This window comes from Ostrea edulis, chromosome 8 (assembly GCF_947568905.1).
Source record: "Ostrea edulis chromosome 8, xbOstEdul1.1, whole genome shotgun sequence".
Lineage (NCBI taxonomy): Eukaryota > Metazoa > Mollusca > Bivalvia > Ostreida > Ostreidae > Ostrea > Ostrea edulis.
Window position 1 is genome coordinate 61,506,652 of NC_079171.1, and position 9,212 is coordinate 61,515,863.

The 9,212-nt window shown below is 35.9% G+C and overlaps 1 protein-coding gene across 1 annotated transcript; it reads right to left on the reverse strand.

Annotated features, from left to right (window-relative positions):
• Window positions 1-5,414: 5,414 nt before the first annotated feature.
• LOC125663428 (uncharacterized) lies at window positions 5,415-7,926 on the reverse strand. The gene is made up of 2 exons (XM_048895713.2): window positions 6,347-7,926; window positions 5,415-6,173 (listed from the first exon to the last, which is right to left on the reverse strand). Exon 1 carries the CDS (start codon window positions 7,772-7,774, stop codon window positions 6,353-6,355), a length of 1,422 nt encoding a protein of 473 aa, XP_048751670.2. The 5' UTR covers window positions 7,775-7,926; the 3' UTR covers window positions 5,415-6,173; window positions 6,347-6,352.
• Between the last annotated feature and the right edge of the window lie 1,286 nt (window positions 7,927-9,212).

The window sequence follows — 9,212 nt, forward strand, 5'->3', positions numbered from 1 at the left end:
AAAAAATTAATGCTGTTTAATGCCATATATTGCAGATAGAAAAAAAAAGAGTATATAAGACCATTTGTGTTCCCTCAAATATTATGTTGGTAGATCTTGTTTGAGTCTGCGTTATACATGACACATGCTTAGTGCACAGGTGGGCTCTTGTGATGAAATATGCACATTTTCGGATTCATGTCAGAACATTGAATGCAAGCAAATTCCCATGAGTGCAATGTATTAAGGAAATTAGATACATGTAAAATAAATATAGTAAACTTTATTGATAAAAGTTGTGAAAATTCATAGATTCAGTTTTAATATGAATGATTACATGCAAGGTGAAGATAACGAACAGTGATCAATATCATAACTCCTATAAGCAATACAAAATAGATAGTTGGGCAAACACGGACCCCTGGACTCACCAGAGGTGGGATCAGGTGTCTAGGAGGAGTAAGCATCCCCTGTTGATGTTTTCCTGAATAAGTTCAAGAAATATATATGCAGTTAATGATAATTTTCTAACAAATACATTAATTATTATTTTTGCATGTTCACAACTTTGCTTCTTGAATTGACAATAAGCTATCGTCAATATTGTGGTATCCTTCCTCTTTTTTACAGGGATATAGGAAGTGGATCATCCATTTTCCTTGCCTTTCCCTCGAGGTCTTCAGACAGTGTCTCTGTACATCATTAACCACGTCGATCAGCTCTCATGATGTCATGCCATTACTGCCAGATTATCTATAATACTGCCAGACTACCTATAATAATACCACACTATCAGAATTAAAATTTCAAATACACAAGATTTGAAGCAGCAAAAGAAAAGAATTGCAGATGTATAATACACAACTGGATATTGATTCTTACCAGACTGAAATGAATTAATAGTTGAAGTTTCCTTCAACTGTTTTACTGCATACCAGTCAATAATTCCAGTCAACATAAGGAGTTCAGTCATTGTCATCAACCTGTGTATAGATGTTGAATAGATTATGAAGAAAGAAAATCATGCTCATTTTTCTTTCTAAATGAGAAGTGGGAGAGCACATAAATATGAGTGGAAGTGTACATACATGTACATGTAATTTCTGATGTCTACAAAGCACACTTCTTGGTCGAGTTGGAGCAAAGATAAATGAGAGTTCTTTGATTTGAATTGAAATTTATTTGGAAGTAAATGAACTATCTGTATGGAGCTTGGATGAATGATTATTGCAAATCCTAATCTATATCTGTAAGAATATATCCCCCAATATTATAATTATATCCCCCCCCGGAAATTGCCTATGAGCCTAAACCATGAGTTCGAAGTGCAAATTCTCTGATATATGATAATCTACTATCCATTTAATGCCACATGATCACCATTGTAAAATGCATACATTATTTAAATCTGTGTGGATGAGGGTATCAACTAGGCCTATTTTAATGTCGGCAGTATCTATTTGTAAAGGGCAGTACAAACCTCTTGGTTTTGTTAAAACTTGGATCACTGTTTGTTATCTTCGCCTTTCATATGGTGAAATGGCTAGAACAGGGATGCTTCTGTGTTGGATCAGCTTTTACGGAATGTAGTAATCGTTCTAATTTTCTGCACTGTTCTGCTTTTCGTGGTTTTCTAAACAAATGACACCATCGTTTCCTCTGCGTGGACATTTTTTTCCAGGGTTGGGAAAGGGTGAACTTTAACATAATCCAAAGTAGATATACACCCCTTTCTTTCCATTATCTGAATTGCAACTTTTCGTGCCACAAAATGCATATTTTGTTAAAGACAAATTTGTTACCAGAGTATCAACCGGGAGTACCCCTGCTGAACATTTTTGCTCATGTCACGTGATTGGCGTGGCTAAATGCAAAAAATTCCGGGTGTTTCGGATGAACTCGAAACGTGCCTATAGCATTAACCGAACAATCGAGGTAAAGGACCAGTACTTGTCCCCTTACTCTAAACATAAAGGATCAGCACTTGTCCCCTTACTTTAAACATAAAGGACCAACACTTGTTCCCTTACTCTAAACATAAAGGACCAACAGTTGTCCCCTTACTCTAAACATAAAGCATCATCACTTGTCCCCTTACTCTAAACATAAAGGATCAGCACTTGTCCCCTTACTCTAAACATAAAGGATCAGCACTTGTCCCCTTACTCTAAACATAAAGGATCAGCACTTGTCCCCTTACTCTAAACATAAAGGATCAGCACTTGTCCCCTTACTCTAAACATAAAGGGCCAGCACTTGTCCCTTACTCTAAACATATAGGATTTAGAGCTTTGATTTTGTTTCTCCAATTTTGCTAGATAAGAACTTTCGGACAATTGTGAAGTCAACTTCTTTTCCAGCTGGGATATGCCCCTTAAAAGAATGCAACGTTCTTGGCTATATCTATATATCATATCATATATGATTTCATTGGGTTTCTGTTGTTTTAAAAGTCCACGAAAAAAACAGAATTAAAATACCTGGAAAGTAAAATAGATGCACTGTATAAATAAAAGCAATTTAATTTTTCAGTTTATTTAGATTCGGAATTTAAAATTTAAAAAAAAACGTTATTTTTTTTCCAACTTCATTATTTCAAATATTAAATACTAGTAAATAACGACTAAGACTTAGGATGTCTGAATGGATTTTGATATACCATTACACTATTTGAATAATTTCTTTTAAAAACAACATACGAAGATAATTGTGATACACAATACACTTATTCTATTTATCTTATGTCAGGGATATTTTGGATGGTTGTGTATAAATTTTTCATTTAACTATTGTCTTCAAAGCATTAGTTTTACAGGCGGTGCCAATCAAGGGATCGATTCAGGGTAACAAAATATAAAAAACCAACTATTAGTACATGCTTGGAATGTATGTACTGTACCAGTCTGAAATCTAGAGCCAGGTCCTTTCCATGAGCGGGTGTTATAAGAGAGCTCTCTTTCTTTCTCCTTCCTTTATTCTTATCTGCTTCCTTAAAAACAATTAGATGGTCTCAAAGAGCTGTTTCTGCTTTCTTCGTATGTACTTCCTTACACATAGGCCTTGGGTGTGTGCATTTGGCCTCATTTGGTACATCGGATGCCTATATCTCGTACGCCCATCTCGGCTTTTATTGAAAAGGTTCATCTTGCAAGGTTAACTGCATCGTTAAGGCAGCAGAAACGCTTTCTGTACGGCATGTAGTTATGCAAATCGCCCCGATGTCCCGATGAAATTGAACATTTTCTTTCCTATAATGATCCCTTTAGTTGATCAGAGCAATGCGTGAAAACTCCTGGAAACTGTTGGTGCGGTATATTACATACAGATTGTTAGGCCGTTCTTGGTACACTGATTTTGACAACTCCGTTTACCTGATCTGGATATAGGGTTCAAGGCCGATTTGACCGATCGACAGGAGATGCTTACTCCTCTTTGACACCTGATCCCACCTCTGGTGTGTCCAGGGGTCCGTGTTTACCCAACTATCAATTTTGTTTTGCTTATAGGAGCTATGATATTGATCACTGTTCGTTATCTTCACCTGCCATACACACATGTTGACTGTACAGAATTGATACGTGTATGGTTGACCACCAAAACATTGAACGTTTCGCTTAAAGTTTGTCAAAAAATAGTTAATGATGTACTTCCACAAATTGTTCATTGTTTGTTCATTCAGTGTAATATAACAAGTAGCCAAACAAGGGTGATATTGGTAATTGTCATCCGACAGAAAAAAAATGTTAACCTGACTTTGCCTCATTCAACACTGATTTTCGTGGGTTGATAATGATAATTTCACTATCTTCAAACTGCTCGAACAGAACTGTCGAGATTATTCTAGGAATTACGCTTTGATTTTCTATTTACCTCCTAAGTTATCGTCCATTAGATGAACAGCATTTTGATCACAATTCTCGTTTAGCTTAGAACTCCATGTCTTAGCTGACTGGTAATTGCAGATGATCATTGAAATTAATAAACCAATTAGTGCCGCGGTTGGAACATTCTGCGAGGAGTAACTAGGCAGGGGGAATCTGCTTTTTTCTCTAGAATATGGCATTAAAATGAAATAATTCAGTCGTTGACAAGCTTTTATTGAATATAAGATGCTAAATATTCGACATTTTTCTAGTAAAAAAAAACCCAACACAAAACAATTCAATAATAATAATACTAATAAAATATTGCAAGGAAAAAAATAAACATAGAATCCTAACATCAATATCATTGAAATAAGAAGACATACGGAAATAATTGAAATAACACATACATTTTTTTTTATTATTGTTAATGATAGGAATGCTAATAGCATTGACAATGGTAATAAAACGTAATAATCATAACAATGATGAAAAAAGAATAATAGCAAAATAGCTATGGTAATATTAACAATAAAACGCATGCAAAAATAACATACTATTTATACCTATGATACTATAATAATACTAATACTAATAATAATAATAATAATAATGATACTAATATATATTATTTGTAGAATGAATTTGAAATACATTGTGATGTATCCATGGTCCACATTATTAGAATGAGCTGCGCTTTATGTCAAACATTGATTCTCGATAATTATCAATTTTTGTGACATTACTATGATCCAAGCTGACATGATGTGGATATTCTGGAATTAATCGTTTATAACGATGTTTGGATTATCATTTTCTCTTGTTCTTAAGACGAAACATTTCAATAACTTTTCCTATAAATCCCTCCGTAAAACTCAAAAACCCTTCTTTTAAATACAGGGATCCTGGGGTAGAAAACATTGAATCTATTAAATATCGCTAAATAGGAAAAACATATATATACCGACAAATAGCACAGATACATGAACATCAAAGTGTAGATAATGAAAGCAGGTGATGTTGAAAAACAATTTTTTAAATAAAAATATAATGAATAGTTAGATTGATGGAATACAGTAGATTATGCTATCGCAAAAGTTCCAAGACAAAGATCAAGTTAAAACGTTCACAAAAGTAATGTTTTTGGGGATATTGAGTGTATTTCTTGAAGAGAATGCCAGTATGATAACAATCAATGTTATCCCAGATAAATGGAGAGAACATGGTCCTAGGCAACGTAAAAATATCTAATGTTCGAATAATTCCCAGCTTGAGTAAATACTTTTTGTTATGAAGGCAATCCATAGCAACGATGCAAATGTCCCGGTAAAGGCTTCACGATATCCCGAACTTACTCTGATTGGTGGACAAGAATATATCCACAGTCTACTCCACTTATGTTGAAGTTGCTTGTTTTGTACTACCTGTGATATCGAAGTAAAATTACGTCTCCAGTAGCAATGTTTCTATTGATCAGCATCAGATGTATTGAACTTTGGATTTAATGAATAACTCAGTTCGCCCCCCCCCCCCCCTCCCTGAATTTCAATATATTCGGAGTATACTATATGAAGCATATTTAGTTTCATATAAACAAACAAAAATGAAATCAATATAATCAAGCAAACATTATATGTGCACAGTCTACAAAAGGAATATATATTTGTCGATAAAATTGTACAATTGTGTCTTCAAAAGCGTATTTACTCTAAAAAGTCGGACATTCTGATCTTGGCAGAGAAAACTCAATGTACGAGTACATATAAAAATGAAATTAACATACGACTTTAGTTATTTTAGTTTATCTGATAATGTTTTTTTAAAAAAGATATCCATAGTGATTCGAAATCAATACCGTGACAATAATGAAGGGTGAAAATAACGAACAGTGATCAAAATAAGGCATTTTGTAAACGAAAACATCAATTGTTAAAAAAAGGAACCATGCAGGATGTGTATACGTACCTGTTTCCATTAAACACACATAGTAAAATGTCATTGACTACCAAAAAGACAAGACATACAATATTAAAACGTACACAGTAAAGTGTCATTGACTACCAAAAAGACAACACATACAATATTAAAAAAAGAATTATATAGAATCCCCATTAAGCAAGATACATTTGTATATTCAATTACTTAGCCTATGTACAAAGCTGACGTTTATTTTTGTATACCAAGTCTTAGCTGGTTCTCTGTATACCAAGTCTTAGTTGGTACTCTGTATACCAAGTCTTAGCTGGTTCTCTGTATACCAAGTCTTTAAGTGAACCCATTTGTAACAAGTCTTCAAGTAGTTCTTCTTATACTAAGGTGTGATATGGGTATCTGTATAAGAAATTATTATGGTTCTTTGAGTTTCAAATTTTGCGTGCTTCACTGTATATCACAAAGTCTGGTAGAAAGTCAAGAAATCATCTTATAATTCTTAGAGAGTAAACTCAACGTAAAAAAACCAAGGAACAGCTGCTTGTCACAAATCGAACGCGGGTGATATTTACCTGTGATCATTTAGAGATACGGGCAGATCCATCGCCATGGTTTATCTCCACATTAATCTTGATTTCGTCGTAATGACTTCCATGTGAATCGTCTGAGGGTGCCTGCTCCACCGCCTCAGATTCAATCAGCAGTTGCTCAAAATTTTGCAGTTCTGCGAAGCAAACATCGGGTCCGAAATCAGTAAACGGCGTTGGTGTCTCTGTCGTTTGATCTTCCTCTGGAACGTCAATATCGATCTCTGTAGACTTTCCCAATTTCTCGTATTCGTTGGCTGAGGAATCTCGAATCCATGATGCTGATTTTTCCACAGATTCAATTTCCGTCATAATTTCTTGAAAATTGTGCAAATCCGCAAAACAAATCTTATCATTGGCATCATCTTGCATGGAGTGTTCATTCAAGCCTTCTAAGTTTGGAATGGAAACCTTTGTGTCAGTGACATTTTGCAATTGTTCGTATGTCTTATTGTCCGATTCTTCACCTTGCAGAATATGCGTTCTGAAACCGAATTCAGTTGGTTCTAGGTAGTCTGATGAATCAGAAACATGTTCCGTATTTTCAATGTCAAAGTTAATATCTGCAATACATAACCCAGTAGACAAAGCAATCGACATTTTATCCTCCTTGTTCTCTGTATCTGTATTTGGCTGCAGATAGTATGATGATGCAGAAGGTCCTTCGATGTTTTTAACATCAAAGTTTACCTCAGCTAAGCAAAATCCTGCGGCAGCACTAGCTTGTTCTGTGTCTGTTTCATTACTGGTTTTCTCTGACTTTAAGTCTCCTTCGATATTGTCAACATCAAAGTTCATTTCTGCGATGCAAAACTCATGGATAACACCGCTTTCTGTTTCGCTTGAATTTTCCCCCTTGTTGTCTTTCTCTGATATCGGTTGTAAGTAATCAGATGAATCCGACTGGTCTCCGCAATTTTCAATATCAAAATGTACCTCTGCAATGCACACTCCGGTTATGGCTGTCATAAGTTTGTCATCTGCCTTCCTTTTTGTATCGGAAATATGAACCAAATCGTTAGATGCTTCTTTCATGGGTTTATATGTTTCATCATGCTTCCATATCTCCGTCTCGAAATAGGGTTGGTCTGGTTCAGTCTTCTTGACAGGGGTGGCATTATTTGGTTCTTTTTGAATTTCTACTTCCAAGAAGCTAAATTCAGATAGGGGGATGGATTCCTTTTCCTCTTCTCGTTTAAACTTAGGCAATGTTTTAGGGATTTGGAAAGGACTGAAACCAGGGAAAACATCAGTAATAGGTTCTCTTTTCACATCTGATAACAATTGTGAGATGAATTTTGCATCCTCGTCATCTTCTTCGTTTGTCTGCTTTATCTGCTGCAGTGGTATCCAGCCACCACCAATGCCGTCATAATCATGATCGTCAATGTCGGATATTCTTCTTCGGCGCATTCTTCTTCTAGAATGACGGCGTCGTGTGGATTGAGAAGGGTCATTAAGGGTAGATGCTTTTCCTTCGTCATCTCTCCAAGAAATGCCAGGCGAGATATTGAGCAGAGAATACTGCGTTTGTTTTTTGGAAGTAGCTTCGTCCAGGAGGGGTTCCTCTTTGGTAATTCCTTGCAGACTTTCATATCCAGTCACCGCACCGTGTGCCCCCTCTACCTTTGAGAAGCTGTTTTGGGTATCCTTAGCAGCTTGGTCCAAACAATACCTACAAAAACAACCTTTTTTGCATATGTCGTATGGAGCAACATCTTGGTATCCCGTTCCTGATAACGATGCAGGTCTTCGAAGAGGAGCTTCATATGGATCGTCCACTATCGGTATCAATTCATAATGATCTTCTGCAATAGATTGGTATCTGGTCGACCTTTGTCGAAACCTTCGTCGAAACACACGTCGTAACTCCCGATGCATCAGCCTGCAAGCTATTTCTAACAGTACACGCTGAGCCCGTGCTTCCAACTGTACGATCTCGACGTCTAGCTTTTTCGTCATCCTAAGTTAAACAATGTTGTTAATCGTTCTTTACCATTTTGAATTCACTATCTTATCAAATATTATCTCCATCCAAGCATCAATCGAAATAATCTTACCGATGGATTTTGACTGTGAGAACGATGACAATCACCAACATGAGATATATTCCAACCACGACTGAAAAATGAAGAAATACAACGTTGTATTGACACCGCTATCTGAATGAATCTGCGTTAACATACTTAAGAAAAAGGTGTTCCTTTTATTACAGAACATTCCCATACTTCGTATAAAGGAATACAAAATAAAAAAGTACGGCAAACACGATTCTCTTAGCATAACAGTGTTGAGATCTGGTGCCTATGGTGGGCAAGCATTTCCTGTTGACCGGTGACACCTGTCGTGAGTCCTATATCTTGATCAGGTAAACGGATAAATCCGTAGTCCGCAGTCAATAATAAGTATCCAAAGAGCGGTGTTAGAATTGGTAAGAAACATGTAGGGGAAGATTAAACCTAGTGAAAAGTCGTAATTTTAGATGAAAACGTTATCAAGACCATACAATTTGCAAACTTGCGAAATGCTAACTGTAAAGAAGGCTTTTGGAATTAATGTTATCTCAACTTATTTATCACTAGTTTCAATTGAAAAAAAAACATAAAAATATACAGAACAAGCTCTTGTGCATGGAACCTGTTGAATGTGAACACCATGTGTAGATGTGAACACCATGTGTAGATGTGAACACCATGTGTAGGTGATAGAGGGATATAGATACATAGTTGATGTGAACACCATGTGTAGGTGATAGTGGGATATAGATACATAGTTGATGTGAACACCATGTGTAGGTGATAGTGGGATATAGATACATAGTTGACGATGGAGAAACAGAAAACATCCCGCT

What these genes read in the sequence shown, in the direction of transcription:
- LOC125663428 (XM_048895713.2), bottom strand. Translation starts at nt 7,774, where the DNA reads ATGCGCCGAAGAAGAATATCCGACATTGACGATCATGATTATGACGGC.